The sequence below is a fragment of the Electrophorus electricus genome, chromosome 13, assembly GCF_013358815.1.
Source record: "Electrophorus electricus isolate fEleEle1 chromosome 13, fEleEle1.pri, whole genome shotgun sequence".
NCBI lineage: Eukaryota > Metazoa > Chordata > Actinopteri > Gymnotiformes > Gymnotidae > Electrophorus > Electrophorus electricus.
The window spans coordinates 9,620,571-9,640,570 of NC_049547.1; the positions used below are offsets into that span (position 1 = coordinate 9,620,571).

General features: G+C 45.7%; 1 protein-coding gene across 3 annotated transcripts in view; it reads left to right on the forward strand.

Annotated features, from left to right (window-relative positions):
* akap6 (A kinase (PRKA) anchor protein 6) overlaps positions 1 to 20,000 on the forward strand; it is a 107,626-nt gene that overhangs the window by 15,117 nt on the left and 72,509 nt on the right. For all 3 annotated transcript variants that reach the window (XM_035532551.1, XM_035532553.1, XM_035532552.1), the window contains exons 3-5: positions 10,573 to 10,824; positions 11,440 to 12,819; positions 17,041 to 17,163. In XM_035532551.1, the coding sequence (XP_035388444.1) occupies positions 10,573 to 10,824; positions 11,440 to 12,819; positions 17,041 to 17,163 (1,755 nt within the window). The remainder of the gene's footprint in view (positions 1 to 10,572; positions 10,825 to 11,439; positions 12,820 to 17,040; positions 17,164 to 20,000) is intronic.

Consider the following 20,000-nt stretch of genomic DNA (forward strand, 5'->3'; position numbering starts at 1 on the left):
AATAAGCACTAAGAGGGTTCAATTAACCAGTCAATTGATCAATAGTCATGCAATTCATTACCAGGCAGAAGTCAGTTAAATACAATTTTTTTGCCTCAATGTGACATAGATCTGATTTGTAAGGGCTGTGTGGACACACAAATCTGATCGTTTCAAATCAGATTTGAGTCAGTTTGGCTACGTTCACATTACAAGCTATCTTGTTCAATTCCTTTTTTTTCTTGATGGTTTACATTCATAAGTGACCTGTATCTGTCTGTAATGTGAACACACGTCCCTCTGAAACAGCACAAATGCGCACTTTGATGCACAAGTGCATGTGTGGTTTTTGCACAAGCCATCTGTGTCACCTGTGAGATGACTGGTGGTGTTAAAACCAGTAAATGGAGAATGGCTTGTAATGTAAATGTAGCCTTTGACTCAATCCAGCACATGACACTATTCTAGGAACTCAATGAGGAGTGAGACAAGACTGTTGAAATATCCTACACTATGTAACATATACATCAATGAACTAGCTGAAAAACAAGGTCTAATTTAATGAATACCTGCCTTTACTATATGAGACTTTATATGCCTGCATTGTTCAGATGTCTTTATCACTTTCAAGAGAAGGTCTTAAACTAAAGTTTTACCACTTAGAAATCTGTTCTTGGAGAGTTCTATGAAAATCAGTCACCAAAAAACTAAAATACCAATTTTTCAAAAAAAATCTAAAAATTAAGGAATTTACTTACTGTACTATAACACAAATATTGAAGAAACACATACACATCTTTAGGCAGAAACAGTATGTTCCACAGAGAGCTTGGACTTGGGTGTGTATGAAAGGAAAGCTTTCTTTGCTATTAAGAAATCTGTAAAATTTGAATTACCACCGAGAATGTGACTTAAGCTTATTAAAACAGTGTTTGCTGCAGTTGTGAACAGTTACAGCAGTAATGTGTGGAGAACTCTGTCACATAACAGTTTCACTGTGCAAGACAAACACTCCACTGAGACCCTGCATGCACAGGGTACTGAGGAAAACAAGAATATGCACAGGACTGAATTAGGACTGTATCCACCTCTGTTAAATGTTTAGAAAAGATCACTAACATTTCAGGAAAAAATTATTGATTCCCACTCTCTCCAAAAAAGCCTCCTAAGCTTTTGGCCAGTCTGGAGCTGAGTGGGTAAAGGGGTCCCCCAGGCCAGCTGGTCCTGAGACTTTGTGAGCTGAAACATGTCTGACCACAATATAACCCAGTACACTACGGATCCGTTGAACCAGGCCTTCGTCGGCAGACCTGGCTGCCCAGAGAGGAGAAAGCGAAATTACGAGAAGAAGAATAAATAAAAACAGCCCTGTAACTGGGGAGAGAAGCATGCAGAGACTGTGCAGGATATATAGCATCCTGTCCCAGCCTGAGACTACACGTCTGCTTTAATTGATCTGTTTTTTATGAATAACTGGTTAATAATTATTATGTAAAGTTATTTTCATTTGTTCGGTTACTATTCATGTCCTAGTTTGTTCATGTTAGTTTGCTTTTAGCAACTTGTAACATTCATGCCAATAAAGCATGGCTGAATGACATATTATGGCATGTTATCTCTGCTCCTCTTTCAACACTCCATATCGTTGCTGTGATAAGAATGTGAGCTGCTGGATTCCGAGAATGACTGCTTTCCTTATGCTCTGTTTCAGCAGACAATGACTCAGTTTGGGTTACATAGCACCAACACCGCTGAATCTGAGATAGTGGGCGGGAGGAAGAGACAAACAGACAGAGCGAGGCAAGGAGAAAGAGGCAGTGGTGGGAAGATGTTCTGTGGTTTTGGCTTTTAGCTCTGTGTCGGTATTACTCAGTGTGATGAGGGAGGAAATGAAAGTATGAGAAGTATTAGAATATCGCTTAATCAAATATCTGCTCATGGCCACAGTGTGGAGTGTATTCTCTCTGCCTCCCACAAAAATCCTTCCACACGTCGTTTGTTTTAAATTCTAACTGATAAGTGAATATGGCTTTAACGTGAACATTATCCTGAGAAAGAACAAGTGGAGAGATTCCATGACTTATTATATACTGTCTTTAGCATCCTGCAAGCCTATTTAAGCCTGTCAAACTGGAAACTAGACCCCCATCCTGAAGGCCAACTGCACAGTGCCTTGTTTTCACTGGTTAACACACCTGATTCATCCCAAGAGTGCAGTTCTGAGAGTATTTTTTGTGACCGCTGCAGCCAGATTTTTAAGTGAAGTTTGCCACCTAGTGAAGAAAATGGCAAATTTCAATGGTTAATTTTTATTGTAATAACTATTTTACTTATAAGCTAAATGTATTTATTTCAGAAATATATTATATTATATTACAGTATAGTATAGTATAGTAGAATATAATATAGTATAGTATAGTATAGAACAGTATAGTAGACTATAGTATAGTAGACTATAGTATAGTATAGTATAGTATAGTATAGAATATATCCATGAGCCCAAGCATTTGCTCTGCAGGCTTTGGAGCCCTTTCCTGCAGGCTGGACAAGCACACTCTCTATAACTACACCCACGTACACACACCAGTCTTATCAATAATGATTACTTTAGATCTTAAAACTGAGTAACTGTCGCAATAAGAGCACTTGTAAGGGCTTGACTGTTTTTGGATGTAATGTGTGCGGAGGGTACGATCGATCCACCATCTGTTCACCACAGTGGGTCCCCGGTGTGTGTCTTACAGTGGAGATAAGAGCACGTCTGTCATTACTGTCGAGATAAAACGGATTAAACCTGAGAAGCAAAAAGAGGGGAAAACATATTAAATGAATAGAACCGTGTGCTGTGAGTAACATATGTGTGTGAGCTGCAGCATGCCGTGTTGGTATGTGCTGGCAGCTGTGTGTGAAACATGGGGGTGATGGACAGGCTGTGTGGCACAGCTGTGGCGTCCACATGAAGTGAAGTGAACACTAAAACAAAGTCTGCATGGAGTAGTCGAAGGGAAACTTTATGCACCACGCCCTAGGTCATTCCAGAGATATGAACATACACACACACACATACAGAACAGATACGCCTGTTTGTGTATTTTTACTGAGTTACGATGGGATCAGGTCAGTATGAGGTGGTCTGCAGCTGTTTGTGAATATTTATGTTGAGTGATGTAATTCCAACCCTCTGCAGAACTCAAAGAATCCAGACAGCTCTTCACCCCAAACAAGAGAAACAGAGAGAGAGAGAGACAGACAGACAGACAGACAGACAGACAGACAGACAGACAGACAGACAGACAGACAGACAGACAGACAGACAGACGCTAGCACACATGCAAAAACACACACACACAGTGAGAGTTACACACATAGACAGACAGAAACATAGATAGATAGATAGATAGATAGATAGATAGATAGATAGATAGATAGATAGATAGATAGATAGATAGATAGATAGATAGATAGATAGATAGTGAGAGAGAGAGACAGAGACAGAGAGACAGACATAGAATTGAGAGAGAGAGTTGTGTCACCAGTCCTGGAGTCTGTACAGGGCATAACAGGTGACCTGCTGTTTAGGTCTCTGTGTGGTTGGAGATAAATATTGGGAATAGTATTGTGTTTGCTCTAATACACAACAGCCTCCCTGGTCCTTCTGGGTGAGGTCTTTAGCAGTGTAACTGGACCGTTCCCTCTCCGTGCAGTGCAGACAGACAGAGACATGGAGTCTCTGAGCATTACGAAGACTCTGCTTTACTTTCTAAATAGAGACACAGGCATTATCAACATGGCCCAGATTTACTGCACGCCTACTTTACAAAATTGAAATCTCCTCCGTGGGTGTCAGTAGAATTAAGGGCTGCACCAAAAATTCAAGCCTGATGTGCCACAGTGTTTATTAGGTATAATGTTTCATATTCATATGAGGGTGTGTCTGGGGGTGGCTCTGGGGGCTGGAGGATATGAATGTAAACCTGCCCACGGCCCTGCTCCCTACCCATCAGCCCCAGCAGCAAATGCTCCTGCCAGCCTCTGCTGAGCTATTTGGAGTGACCTCGACACAAGGGGAGCGGTGGGGGTGAGGCAAAGAGGTCAAATCCCGAAATAGCTTAATGGTGAGAGCCCCTCCTCCTGAAAGTGAGAGACAGAAATGGGTCAGTGTTGGGGGGAGACAGAGAGAGAGTAAAAGAGTAACAGTGTGCATGCGTGAGACAGGCACTGCTGAGCGACAGCTCAGTCACGTGTCTGTCCGTATGTGAGCCTTTGAACACATCACTGCTGTTCCCTTCACTTTTGTGAGATCTCCGGAAGCACACAGGAGGTAAGCGTATGTTCTCTACGGATGTAGTTATGCTAGCATGCCTGTGCTGAACTGTAGCAGTACTGGATCTCTACTTTACATGACTTACACTGTTGGGGTATGAAGGGAAGAATTTAATTGCTTTTGGTAAAGGCTGATTTCTCTGAAGTCTTGCATTTGCGTATGGTGCCTTTGTGGTTACGTTTGGGTATGGTGTGTTTGTGGCTGCATTTGTGTATGTTTAATCTTAAATTGCATGTTATAATGGTGAATTAAAAGGCAGAGGCAGAGCTGCGATCTGCTGTGAGATGTCCTCCCTCTGAGCTGTCTTCTCCCTATGTTGTGTGTCAAGGTGAAGTGTCCTGTGTTTATATGCTGTGAAACTCATTGGCTGTGCGCAAAAGCCAATGCTTTTTTTTAATATATATAAAGTATGATTTTTATTTTGAGATTTTACAATAACTTCTACTATAATTTCAGAATAATTCTTGAATCTCTTGAATTGCTCCTGAGACTGCAGTGTTTTGGGCTGTTTCTTGCTACTGGTGTGAGGCGATGTGTTACAGTTGGCCCCTACTGGAGTGTTTATTTTTGAGCTGTTGTGGTGGAGGTCTCGTGTCACACTAGCGACGTGACTGACCTACATTCAGAGAAGGTGCTGCTGTCCACTGTAACCTCCCCAGTCTGTCCCTGGGTCCTCACAGACACACAGTGACCCCGGTTTGTCCCTGGGTCCTCACAGAGACACAGTCCCCCCGGTCTTTCCCTGGGTCCTCACAGAGACCCAGTCCGCCCGGTCTTTCCCTGGTTTCTCACAGACACGCAGTGCTCGCGGTCTGTCCCTGGTTCCTCACAGACACGCAGTGCTCGCGGTCTGTCCCTGGGTCCTCACAGAGACACAGTCCCCCCGGTCTGTCCCTGGTTCCTCACAGACACACAGTCCCCCCGGTCTGTCCCTGGGTCCTCACAGAGACACAGTCCCCCCGGTCTGTCCCTGGTTCCTCACAGACACACAGTCCCCCCGGTCTGTCCCTGGGTCTTCACAGACACACAGTCCCCCCGGTGTGTCCCTGGGTCCCCACAGAGATGCAGTCCCCCCGGTCTGTCCCTGGGTCCCCACAGAGATGCAGTCCCCCCGGTCTGTCCCTGGGTCCCCACAGAGATGCAGTGCCCCCGGTCTGTCCCTGGTTCCCCACAGAGATGCAGTCCCCCCGGTCTGTCCCTGGGTCCCCACAGAGATGCAGTGCCCCCGGTCTGTCCCTGGTTCCCCACAGAGATGCAGTCCCCCCGGTCTGTCCCTGGGTCCCCACAGAGATGCAGTCCCCCCGGTCTGTCCCTGGTTCCTCACAGACACACAGTGCTCGCGGTCTGTCCCTGGTTCCTCACAGACACGCAGTGCTCGCAGTCTGTCCCTGGGTCCTCACAGACACACAGTCCCCCCGGTCTGTCCCTGGTTCCTCACAGACACACAGTGACCCTGGTCTTTTCCTCGTTCCTCACAGACACGCAGTGCTCGCGGTCTGTCCCTGGGTCCTCACAGACACACAGTGACCCCGGTCTGTCCCTGGGTCCTCACAGAGACACAGTCCCCCCGGTCTGTCCCTGGTTCCTCACAGACACACAGTCCCCCCGGTCTGTCCCTGGGTCTTCACAGACACACAGTCCCCCCGGTGTGTCCCTGGGTCCCCACAGAGATGCAGTCCCCCCGGTCTGTCCCTGGGTCCCCACAGAGATGCAGTGCCCCCGGTCTGTCCCTGGTTCCCCACAGAGATGCAGTCCCCCCGGTCTGTCCCTGGGTCCCCACAGAGATGCAGTCCCCCCGGTCTGTCCCTGGTTCCTCACAGACACGCAGTGCTCGCGGTCTGTCCCTGGGTCCTCACAGACACACAGTCCCCCCGGTCTGTCCCTGGTTCCTCACAGACACACAGTGACCCTGGTCTGTCCCTGGGTCCTCACAGACACACAGTGACCCTGGTCTGTCCCTGGGTCCTCACAGACACACAGTCCCCCCGGTCTGTCCCTGGGTCCCCACAGAGATGCAGTCCCCCCGGTCTGTCCCTGGGTCCCCACAGAGATGCAGTGCCCCTGGTCCCTGGCCGTGCAGGTGATGTCTTTGCCGCATGGCCAAAACAGTAACATCACTGCGGAAGGCAGAGTGTTCCCTTCCACCAGAGTTTTTACGTGCCTCAGAATATCACTGCATCCTGCTCTGCCTCTCTCTGGCCGCTAGTTTGAAAGCTGCGTGTGTGTGTGTGCGCGCGCGCACGTGTGTGTGTGTACATGTGTGTGTCTTTGGGTGGGTAAACAGTCCCGACAGCTGAGGTTTATTTTACCGATGTAGGGCAGAGGAAAAACTGCCAGGAAAAAAACTGGCGAGCATTCAGACGCCCTCTCTGTCTCCTACAGTTCACAGCAATAATAAAACCTGTCATATGCATCCATGGGTGGGTTAGAGCATTAGGCCAGACCAGTCTGTGGTTTCCACCGTAGTGCCAGAGGTAGAGAAGGGCTGCACGACTCAGTGAACAGAGGCCTTCTTGCATGCTTGACTTTAACGGTGACTATGCCCCATAGTGAGTGTATTTAAAATAGCTTGTCTTAGCTTATGACTCACTGACCTAAGGACAGCACAGTGTATCCTGGGCGGGTCCCAGGCATCATCAGGTCAGGGGCTTTGATTTCGAGCGCAGCGGTACTAAGTGTGGAAAGGGACGGTGCCTCCCCATGCCAGACGAGTGCCCTGCAGCGTGACTGCGGCGCTGGGGAGGGGCTTTATTTCTGTTTTCACTGTTGCAGTGAGAGGTGATCGGCTCTGTGCGTCTGTGCAGCTGAGAATCAGAGCCTGCCTTCTGTGCATGGGAGCCCGGGGTTCATCTCCTACAATCCTGTTCCAGTTTGGACCAAGCTAGACGCGCCTCCGCCGGCCCCGAGGAGAAACCCTCTAACCCCAGACATACTCAGCGGCGTTCAAGTGCCTTCGGCTTCCGTGTGAGGTGTGAGGGCGCTGGTGTCTGGGCCTGGGATAAGCCGCAGTATTGGGGCTGCATTCCTAATGCAGAGGTAGAGGACTCGGGATTTGTGGCATGAAGGCGGCATGAAGGCGGGACATCAGCCAGGACAGGAGCATGTCGTGTTCACTTGTTTATGTTGAGATGTCCCCATTGATTCATCTGTCATGTGAAACTGACTCAAGAGCAGAAGATGGAAGTATGTAAATAAATACTCCTATTCCACTTCCTCCTCCTTACTACGCAGCTACACAGACTGAACCCCTTCTGCTGTGCTGATTATTTCTAGCTGACGGTAAGCGAGTTATGGGGCTGAAAAACTCTCTTCTGGTGTAGGGAATAATTTTTTTTAAACATCCAATTAAAATTTGATTAAAATAAATGTACTTCTCGGTGAACTGGGCTATACACTACAAAGCTCTCACAGGCTCTTACGGGTTTCTGATGTTGTGTGAAGGTTTTTTTTTTTTTAGGTTTTTTAGAGGTTCTCAGATGATGGTGGTATGTTCTGTGCGAACTAAACCCCTCACATTCTGTGTTCAGATTATTTCTACTAGTAATTCAAGATGATTTGAAGTGAGTGTAAATTAGAAGTGTGTTGTGTGAGAGGCCTTTGTGATTGGAGGTATCTCTTCTCTCTATGCAAGTATTTTGAAAGCATTGAAATCTTGTGCTTCAGCACAACGAAGAACGAACGGGAACGAAGGCATTTCGACTGCCTAGGAGCCCCTACAGAGTTTGATAAAGCTTATTACATCGGCAGATATAAAGTGCATAAAATCTAAGCTGGAAGAATGCACTACAGTACTGTTCCTGAGGTCTAAACACTGCCATGGGCCTAATTTAAATCTAAATTGATAGGATTTTAGTCTTGATTTGAAGATGTCTGAAGTCTACATGCTTCTGAGGGTCTGTCATAGCTGATTCCATCTTACTACAACTGACATAGTAATTTGTAACAAGTCCGAGTACCATCTGCATAGCTGTGCTAAAATATTCCATGGTCTTGTAGGATTTTGCCAAGGGGAAACATGTAAATTAAATAAAAGTGGCCCAAGAACCCAGCGGGGACACCAGCAGTTATAGGGCTCATATACTTATTTATCTATTTCAGCAAAGTAGTTCAGGCCATGAAATTATGATCCAAACCAGTTTAGGGCTGTTCAAGAGAGTCCGGTCCTTTTCTCAGCTCTTTCTAAGAGAATTTTAGAATCAATAGTGTCAAAAGCAAAACTGAGATCATGTAGAAGAATAACAAGTGTTCTTCCAGAATCTGCCTGGATTAAAACATTTAGAAGAGCCATCTCAGTGTTGGCAGCCTGTGTGAAAGTTGCCAAAATAGATGTTTAAAGGCAGAAAATTGGTCAGTTGTTCAAAACCGCTTTTGCAATTATTTTTCAACAAAATGTAGTATTAAATGGGTCTGCAATTATTTAACACAACTGGATCTAAGATAATTACTGCAGCTTTTAATGCACTTGGGAAAGCCTGACATCATGGACACCATTTACTGTCTGTAGCATGTCTGTTACTATTCAGTTAAAAAATTGGTTGGCCATGTGTCAATACTGTAGGTAGAGTAGCTGAGGAGCCTCACTGCTTCAATCGAAGTTTCATAATTAATACCACTGAACTGGGACATTTTAACCATATCATTTCTGTGTCCTGATACTGAGGAGACAGCTTCATCGCTGGACATAGATTACTATTACTATTATGGTTTTAGTGTTGAGAAGGATGCAATCACCATTACATCTTTCAACTAATTTCATGTCAGGAGCCATTTTGGGTGAGGTTGGATTAGATAATCTGTGGCAAACAGAATGTGTTTGTTGTTAATGTTATTGTTGATGTTGGAGAAGAATGATCATCTCACTTTGCATAATAGGGTGTTGTAAGCTTGCGGATTTCAGTGTGAATTTGCTTTCCTGCATTCTCTCCTTTGGAGTTGAATGGCCAAAGTATTTTTTCTTGGTTCTTTTTTCTTACATGAAATAGTCCAGTTGTACAATCACATCCATGACAAATATCGTTTTCGAACTTATATGAGCCAGTATCAACTGACCCAGATAAGTCAGATGTTAAGGTAGACATTTTGTCCATGAACAGAGGTCTTGCGTGACCATCTATAAACATCTTCTTAAAACAAATATGACTAAAATGCAGTAATGGTCTGAGAGAGCTATGTTGAGACCTCTGGAGACAACCAGGTCCAGAGTGTGACCATGAGAGTATGGGCCCAATAAAAAAGAATCCAAAACATAAAAACATAGTAATATACTATGTTTTCATGCATCTTACAGAAACTCAATGACACATTACTAATAAAGGGAATGAGAGGCATCACATAGCAGACTAGACATCACACAAGAACAATTCACAAAAAGGAGACGAGTTCTGAGGTGGAAGCTGAAGTGTTCTGGTGAGTTCCGAGGTGGAAGCTGAAGTGTTCCAGTGAGTTCTGAGGTAGAAGCTGAAGTGTTCCAGTGAGTGCTGAGGTAGACGCTGAAGTGTTCCGGTGAGTTTTCTGGTGGAAGCTGAAATGTTCCGGTGAGTTCTGAGGTAGAAGCTGAAGTGTTACGGTGAGTTCTGAGGTAGAAGCTGAAGTGTTCCGGTGAGTTCTGAGGTGGACGCTGAAGTGTTCCAGTGAGTTCTGAGGTGGACGCTGAAGTGTTCCAATGAAGTGTTCCATTTGGTGGAACTGATTCTATTCGCACAGTTGCACTACTATGGTCATTTAATCAGTACTACTATGGTCATTTAAATTTAGTCTGTTAAAAGCATAAACTCAAGTCTATGACCTGCAATGAAGTCATTAACTAGCAATCACTTGTTTGTAAGAGATCTGAGAAGAGCTAATTTAATAACCTGCATGCATCCCAGAGCTGTGACTCGCACTGTGCACACTGTAGATTAGAGAAAGTGAACTTCTTTGATGCTTTACACTCTGATCTCTCTATTGCTGATAAACGCTGGAATGGCAGAGATGTCAGGCACATGTGATCCGGGCCTATTTTTGACAACAGATCTGGATGTTGTCGTTACTGGAGCAGCAGGGACCTGACAGATATGAGTAGGTCCCTGCAGCATTGGGATGTCTGCAGTTTTTGGAAGTGCATGTGCCTGATATGTGAGTGGATCAATGTGGGTGGAGTTTCTGCTGACAGCCAAGCAGTCTGTGCAAAAAAATATCAAAATATTGCAGCACGTGATGTTTTGTAAAAGCTGTGTAAAATTCTATTACAGCCTTTTGTGTGTGTGTGTGTGTGTGTGTGTGTTATCCAGGACATCTGTGAGGACATATCAGACCATGTGGAGCAGATCCACGCTCTGCTAGAGACAGAGTTCTCCCTGAAGCTGCTGTCTTACTCAGTCAACATCATCGTGGACATCCGTAGTGTGCAGCTCCTATGGCACCAGCTACGTGTGTCTGTGCTCGTGCTTAAAGAGAGACTACTACAGAGCCTGCAGGACTCCAACGGCAACTACACCCGCCACACAGACATACTGCAGGCCTTTAGCCAGGACCATGATCAGGTCTCACACACACACACACACACACATACACGCACACACACACACACACATGCACTTACACACACTTACACACACATACGCACTTACGCACACACACACACATGCACTTACACACACTTACACACACATACGCACTTACACACACACATACATGCACACACACACATGCACTTACACACACATGCGCACTTACTTACTTACACACAAACACACACACACACACACACACACCACTTAGGAAGCATAACGAAAAGTACAGAACTGACAGCTGTTATACTAACCAGCACAGGGGGAGGATATAGACACATAAAGCACGTCTGCACCATTTAGCTGAGAACGGACTGAACTAGACTTCACTCCCAGTGGAGTGCTCACACACATCACAAAGTACACTTAAAAAGCACATACATACATCACAATGTACAGTGTAAAAAGCACATACAAACACACACATCACAAAGTGTATTCTAAAAAACACTCATATTACAGTATACTGTATAAAGTATGCTGTAAAAAATGTACATCAAATCTGTGTAAGTTTTGTCTCCATAAAGGACACTGTAAATTTAAAGGGTGAATGTTTTATGTTTATATATTTTTACCCTCTTGATGCAGGCACGTCTAGACTCTTTGACTGAGGTGGACGACTCAGGTCAGCTGACGATTAAATGCAGTCGGGACTACTTTTCCCTGGACTGTGGCATTACTGCATACGAGCTGAGTGACTACAGCCCCGGTGAGGAGCAAGAAGACAAAGAGACCACCCAAGACCCCCACACGCTCTACCCTGAGCCTGAGTGCGACTTCCCCGAGCTGCCCTGCGGTGTGGACGTCATCACCACCGCAGCTTCCGAACAGAACCAGGAATCGTCTCCTCCAGCGGAGGAGCCGGACGCATCCGCCCGGGGGTCCGTGGAGCCCTGCAGCGGCTCCGCGCTCACGGCAGAACCCATGCAGGGCAGCAGGGCGTGGGCCGAGGGGTCCCCCGGCCTAACCAAGTGCCCGGTGCAGGGAACCTGCAGTGGCACACCCTCTCCCACTCAGCCCTCGTTGCCCAAGAAGCCCATGTTCGCCAGCCCCGCCGCGCTGCCGTACCAGGCCGACATCAGCAGGAGCACGCCCTCTCTCCTCGACCTGCCCGACCGCTCCAAGTTCTGGCTGGAGCTGGAATCAATGTATCCCAGCAACGGGAGCCAGTCTGACGAGAACTTGCACCTGATGAACCGGAAGAACCTGCAAGCAAATGAGCAGAAGCCACCGGATGCCAGAATCTCCCTCTACAGGAGCTCGTCGGAGGCATCGCAGGAGCGCGGGGCAGCCTACCCCGACCCGCAGCCGGGCTTAAAGGCCACACGCCCGGACGCCATGCAGGCCACGGGAGACTCCTCTAGCCCTGTGCCCTCGTCAGAGGAAGACATCTCAGACCTGGAAGCACGCAGAGGTTCCTCCAGCCCGGACAATCAACCCCTTCCCCGGGAGGTGTCCCTCACCTCACAGCCCACCCGCAGCCCCAGAGGGGAGTGCTGGTATGGCTCAGAGGAGTTCCTCGCACTCCCCGCCCAGCTGAGGCAGACGGAGCTGCTGGCCCTGAAGCTGGAGAGCCTGGCTAAATGCCTGCCCCCACGAGCCCTGGACCAGCCACCCATCCAGGATGTGGATGACTGGGAGCTGACGGAGGCCAGCTCGGAGTGGGAGGGCAGCCCCCACCCGCTACCCACACAGTCCTACAGGAAGGGCCCCACAGGGGGGCGCTTTTCCTCCTCCTCCAGTGAAGTGGCAGCTTCTCTGGATGGAAGCATCGAATCCGGGCCCCTCAGTGACCTACCATCAGAGGATGAGGGCGGGTGGAGCTCGTCCGAGTGCCAGAGGATGGCGCAGAGGGCGGGACAGCCGGAGACGTGTACGATGGTGCAGTTGTGTACACCCCTAATCCAGCAGCTCCTGGAGGACATCCAGCACCAGGAAAACTACCAGGACGTCTGGGGGAAGATTGAGGTGAGATGTTGGCTTCTCTTCTCTTCACTGGGGGTTCTGGGTCATTACTGCCAATAATACTTCATTAGCTACAAATATATTACAAAACAATCCAAATATGGGTCTCAAAGTCATTTATACGACTGATTAATATGTAGCACATATACTATATAAAATATATAGTATAGTATATTCTTATGCATATAAGAGACAAAAAAGCAAACTGCTCTTGGCAATCTAAGATGTAAATGCTTCTCACGTTATTACCATCAATACAAATTAATAATTGTTTATTAGAAACATTTAGCTACAAACAACTGACCACTATTTCATTATAGCGTAGAAATGATCAACACATACAAGAAGTAAGTGAAATGAATATATAATTCATGTACCTGTCTCAACAGTACACTTTAGAAGTCTATTGACTTTACTACTAAAACATTGCGTGTTGAAGGTGAATTTACTGGGAATAAAGACAGTATGTTATATATTATTATATTATTTCAATATATAATATATCTTGCATCTTTTATCTTTAAAAAAAAATTAAATGCTCAAATTTGCCACAGTACTGTCAGTGCGCTTTTGCTTCTTTGCCCACTGCAGTAATGCCCCCTGGTGGCTCACCAAAAAGGTGCAGGCATTATTACTTCAGTTAAAAAAAACAAAACATATCTAGTAAAATTGCAAAAGATAAATGTCTTTCATCAATGTTTCATTTAGAATATTTTCTGTAGTATTTGTAAATGTATGTATTTCAACTATAAAAACACTTCGAATTTGGAATACTTTTGCAAACCCATGATATTTGATATAAGATGTATGTTTGATATACAAGATATAACATATATGATATTTGATATATGAAATATGAAATGTAATATTTGACTCAGAATGGTGAAACTTATTAACATGTTGTCCATTGTTTTTAACAAACCATTTAATTCACTGTTCAGTCTACTAATCTTTCATTCAATCAATTTTTCAGTCTGATATTTTCCCATTTAATTTCCTGCTCAGTGCTTTTATCTCCCATTCAATCCGCTGTTCACTCTGCTAATCTCCCATTCAATCCACTGTTCACTCTGCTAATCTCCTATTCAATCCGCTGTTCACTCTGCTAATCTCCCATTCAATCCACTGTTCACTCTGCTAATCTCCTATTCAAACTGCTGTTCATTTTGCTAATGTTCCATTCAATCCACCCTTTAATCTTCTTATCTCCTATTCAGTCTGATATTCATTCTTCTAATCTCCCATTTCATTTGTTGTTCAGTCTGATAATCTCCTATTCAATTCCCTGTTCAATCTGATAACCTCCCATTCATTCTCCGTTCATTCTGATCATTTCCCGTTCAATCATATATTCATTCCGCTGACCTTTTATTCAAACCACTGCTCAACCTGCTAATCGTCCATTCAATTCACTGTTCCATCTGCTAATCTCACATTTAATTCACTGTTTACTAAAATAATCTTTCATTTAATTTGCTGTTCATTCTGCTAATCTCCCATACAATCCTCTGTTCAGTCTGATAATCTCCCTTTCAATCCACTGTTCGGTCTTCTCATTCAATCCACTCTTAAATCTGATAATCTCCAATTCAATCCATTGTTCATCCAAAATGACAAACAATCCCAGAGAGGGCAGAGAGCTGCTCCTTTCCAAAGCAGCTTCACCAAAGCTGCAAATCTCTTCTGATCAGCCCCATCTGATAAAGTGCCCAGAGATAAAAGCCACTGATAAGGTGAATGTCTCAGACTGGCCCTGCACCACTGTGTGAGGGAGAAAGAGAATGAGAGAGCACAAGAAAGACATGGAATAAGAGCAAGCATGTGTGTGTGTGTGTGTGTGTGTGTGTGTGTGTGTGTGTGTGTGTGTGTGTGTGTGTGTGTGTGTGTGCATGTGTGTGTGTGTGTGTGTGTGCGCGTGTGTCTGTGTCTGTCTGTGTGTGTCTGTGTCTGTGTTTGTGTGTGTGTGTGTGTGTCTCGGTTTGTGGGTGTGTGTGTGTGTGTGTCTGTGTTTGTGTGTGTGTGTGCATTTGCATGTGTTTGTTTGTGTGTGTGTGTGTGTGTGTCTGTGTGTGTGTGTCTGTGTGTGTGTGTCTGTGTGTGTGTGTGTCTGTGTGTGTGTGTCTGTGTGTGTGTGTGTGTGTGTCTTTGTGTGTGTGTGTCTTTGTGTGTGTGTGTCTGTGTTTGTGTGTCTGTGTTTGTGTGTCTGTGTGTGTGTGTCTGTGTGTGTGTGTCTGTGTGTGTGTGTCTGTGTGTGTCTTTGTGTGTGCGTGTGTGTGTCTGTGTTTGTGTTTGTGTGTGTGTGTTTGTGTGTGTGTGTGTGTGTGTGTGTGTGTGTGTGTGTGTGTGTGTGTGCATTTGCATTTGCATGTGTTTGTTTGTGTGTGTGTGTGTGTGTGTGTGCATTTGCATTTGCATGTGTTTGTTTGTGTGTGTGTGTGTGTGTGTGTGTGTGTGTGTGTGCATGTGTGCGTGTGTGTGTGTGTGTGTGTGTGTGTGTGTGTGTGTGTGTGTGTGGTGCGTGTGTGTCTGGCTGCCTGGGCTAGACTGAGGCAGGCAGCCGCGTCCACCTGAGATGATGCGTGTCACAGGGGGGAGGTGATTGATTACATTAGCATGCGGCCCCTGGAGATGACTTCATCCTCTCGGCAAGAGACAGCTGGCATCTGAACCTCCTGCTAGGGGGAGTCTCAGGGGCCCAGTCATGTGTGACGCCTCCGACCAGCCTCCATCTCCTCCTCTCCATCTCTCTGTCTCTATCGCTCCCCCCTTCTATCTTTACCTCCCTGTCTCCTACCCTCCTCTCTGTCTGTCCTGCCACCTGATCTTCTTTCTTCTCTCTCTCTCTCTCTTTCTGAAGTGATGAGTACCTAATTTGCTCTTCCTCTCCTTGTAAAACACTCCCTCTGTTAATGCACTGACCAGAGGCTACATATTTATCTGCACTGGTACAGTTATTGGTGCAGAGCCTGAGAAACACACACACTCACCATGTCTCTTCCCAGGGAATAATGTAGCAGCAATGCCTCCCGATCTCTGCTGACTGGTCCACTGTGGCTCTGCTGGGGCTGTTACCTCTCTATCATCACGGATAGTATTGCAGTAGTGCTGCCAAGCAAAGAGACCATTAAAAGACATTGTGCATTCAAACATTTAAACAGTCGACCCACACGAGAGCCACACTGGATTTAGAATGATATTCATATTCTCAACTCCCTCCCTCCCTCTCTCACTCTCGCTCTGTCTCTCTCCCTCTGTCTCCTTCACTCTTTCTCTGACTCACTCTCTTTCCAGCACTTTCCTTTGAAATCAGAGAACCATTTTCGTCCACCTTCAAAGCTTTATGCATCGAGGCCAAACAGTCAATAAATTATGGGTTTTTTAGTTAGTGTCTGAGGAGAGGTCATTTGTATCGATATCTTTGATTTTGACCAATTTTAGATAATGAGCTGCCATATCCAAAAGGGGGAGAGGCATCCTTGCCCTGAATCTGGGTGTCCAGCAGCCTGCTTCACTAAAGACTTCACAAAACGGATGTGTTTGGCTTTCAAGCATTTGAGCATATGGCTCTGGAGGAATATGGAGCATAAGGGGCATGTATTTCACTGTAGTTACGGGACTGCGCTCCACTCATGCTTTCCGTCCTGCTCATCTCAGGTTTAAGCAGAGAGCACATGGAGAAGGCCAATGGTGATTGCGCTCTAAGTGCTGGAGCTGCAGTTTTACAAATGGCCAACAGATGGCAATAGTCACACATCATACACCGAGACCAGTTTTCCCCCAGCAACCCAAACACGTCAAGGACAAGTGCAGAATGACAGTCCACTAAGCATTGTACAACTTAGATTAGAGCACACGGCAACACCTAAACTTTGTGTATTTCAAACTTTGCCAACTATATTCAAAGCTGAGCAGGCTCCACTCTTCTGTGCTGCTACAGCGGTTCATGTGCCAGTGCCGTAAAGCAGCTGTACAGGGCTGAAGGCCTCAACCACACACACACACACACAGAAAGAGAGCTGCCTTTACATAGCACCACTCTAGTTAGATCAATAAAGGTGAAGCTCCTGCAGCAAGTGAGTTGGGTCTTTTTATTTCTATAGTAATGAAGCAGAAGTGAAGTGTAGCTGACGTGGCTGTGTGTGTGTGTGTGTGTGTGTGTGTGTGTGTGTGTGTGTGTGTGTGTGTGTGTGTGTGTGTGTGTGTGTGCGCGCTGGCCTGCTTCAGGTTTTTGTCTCCAAGCTGGATGAGTTTATCTGCTGGTTGAGGGAGGCCCTGGAGACAACAGAGAACTGGACACCACCACGAGCAGACGCAGCCAGCCTCTACCGCTACCTGGAAACACACCTCGTAAGTCACACGCGCAAACACACGGACACACACACACACACAGAGGGAGAGACAACCATAGACACATGCACATGCACGCACACGCACACACACACACGCACACACACACACACACACACACACACACACACACACACACACACACACACACACACACAGAGGGAGAGACAACCATAGACACATGCACATGCACGCACACAAACACACGCACACACACACACACACACACACACACACACACACACACACACACACACATACATGAACATCCTCAGATGAGGATACAGGCACACCATACATCTCCTTCTTATGTTGTTTCTATCTAGCAGAAGTGTTTCAACCCCTCTGCCGTAACCATCTTTTAACTACAGATGGGGGCTACATGCTTAGGCTAACACTAAAAAATGTGTTAGTTATTAAAAATTATGAAAGATTTTGGCTTTCAGAACAGGAAGCCATCATCACCAAAATCAGCACTCTGCAATAATCCCCTCCTTCACCCCTTCTCTGAGGCTGTGGTCATATGTGTGTGTGTTCTGTATACAGCTCTGTCATGTCTGTGCGTTATGTCATGTCAATTTGTGTTCTAAGAGGAAAATCTCACTGGGTGATGGAGAGATGTGTTCCTGTTTTTCATGTATTTTGTTTATACATATTCTACATTTCAAATTTTAATGTTTGGACTCAACATTCAGCTGGTACATGTTGTGTGTGTCTGTGCATGCATTTGTGTGTGTGTGTGTGTGTGTGTGTGTGTGTGTGTGTGGGTGTACTGGGACACTTTCTGGTACTCATGGGAAAAGGGATTTGACTGCAGTGAGAGAGAAACAGAAAGAGAGAGACAGAAAAGACAGAGAGAGGGAGTGTGAGAGAGAGAGAGAGAGAGAGAGAGAGAGAAGGAGAGGGAGGGAGAGAGGAAGAGATTGAGGCTCTCTTTATAAGGCATTGAGGGATAGTGTGAAATGAAACAGTTATTGATTGAGCTTGATGGCAAATCCTGGTCCCTGAATCACATTAACGAGGGACACAGCAGCCTGCGCTAGAAAATGAGCAGCACAGATAACACACACACACACACCCACACACACCCACACACACACACACACACACACACACACACACAGACATGAACAGATGCATTTACATGCACGCACGCACATGTATACATGCATGCACACAAGTGCACACACACATATGCGTAAATGCACACAAATGTGCATGCACACACACGCAGACAGGCATGCACATACACATACATGCATGTACACACATATGCATATTTAGGGTCTCTAAGTGAATTATTAGAATTGATTAAATTGTTATTAATAATTTTAATAAATGGGGCACCAGTCCAATAGAATAAAATAATCTCAAAATGAGTCACACTTGAAGGTTAACATGAAGTATCTTTTTTTCAATATCAGAAAGAGATTTTGAGTACTTAAATTTAATGGAATATTTTTCCTAACTGGAGTATATTTCCTAATTGGTTAGAGTGACAAGAGGAATAAAGTAAATAAAAACAGAAGCGTATGCCAAGATGAAATGGGTCTTGATGAAGAAATTAAATACAAAGAGTAGAAATCAACAATACAAACAGTAGAACTAACAAACAGTGATTAAACTTTCCCTTTATGGGTCATGATCAGTGGCAACACTGGAGAAAACAAGCACATTGTGTTTCTTGCCACTCTATATGGCCCTTGAGAGGGCTGAGAGATCCAGTGGGAAGCTTCAGTCTCCTGGTCCACATTCCTCCAGCGTGCTGCATGCAGTAGTCCATCTCCTGATGAGCGTTCCTTGAGGTGAGCTCAAAGTGGGGTCAGCTGAGGAATGGGAAGTGATGGTTCAGCTCTGGAATTGTTGATCAGAGACCAGCAGGCCTCCAATTCTCAATCCCTGGAATTGTTGATGAAATAACAACAGGCCTCCAATTCTCAATCCCTGGAATTGTTGATCAGAGAACAATAGGCCTCCAATTCTCAATCCCTGGAATTGTTGATCAAATATTAACAGGCCTCCAATTCTCAATCCCTGGAATTGTTGGTCAGAGACAAACAGACCTCTGATTCTCAATCCTTGGAACTGTTGATCAGAGACCAACAGGCCTCCAATTCTCAATCCCTGGAATTGTTGATCAGAGAACAATACACCTCTAATTCTCAATCCCTGGAATTGTTGATCAGACACCAACAGGCCTCCAATTCTCAATCCTTGGAACTGTTGATCAGAGACCAACAGGCCTCCAATTCTCAATCCCTGGAATTGTTGATCAGAGAACAATACACCTCTAATTCTCAATCCCTGGAATTGTTGATCAGACACCAACAGGCCTCCAATTCTCATTCCCTGGAATTGTTGATCAGAGATCAACTGGTCTCCAGTGCTCAATTCCAGCCTGAAATGTGAGGTGTTGTGATTTACAGGGGTGTAATGTGGCATGTCCCTGCCACATTTGGTTGCTTCTCCTTCCAGCAGAAGCGGTCTGTGGGATGCCTCCAATCTCAGTCATGGAAGTGTTATTCTACAGTCACCATACACATGTATGCACAGACAAATGTGCACACACACACACACACACACACACACACACACACACACACACACACACACACACACACACACACACACACACACACACACACACACACACACACACACACACGTTGTCACAGTATTATTAATGTATTATTAATGACCAGTGTGTACTGTGTTAGCACTGCACTGTGCAGTGGGTATTATAACCCCCTGTCCTCCTCTCTCAACTCATCTGAAGCCCCGTCCACATCTGCCCACCACAGCATCTGTTCATTCAATTTCCATCACAGCAGGACACC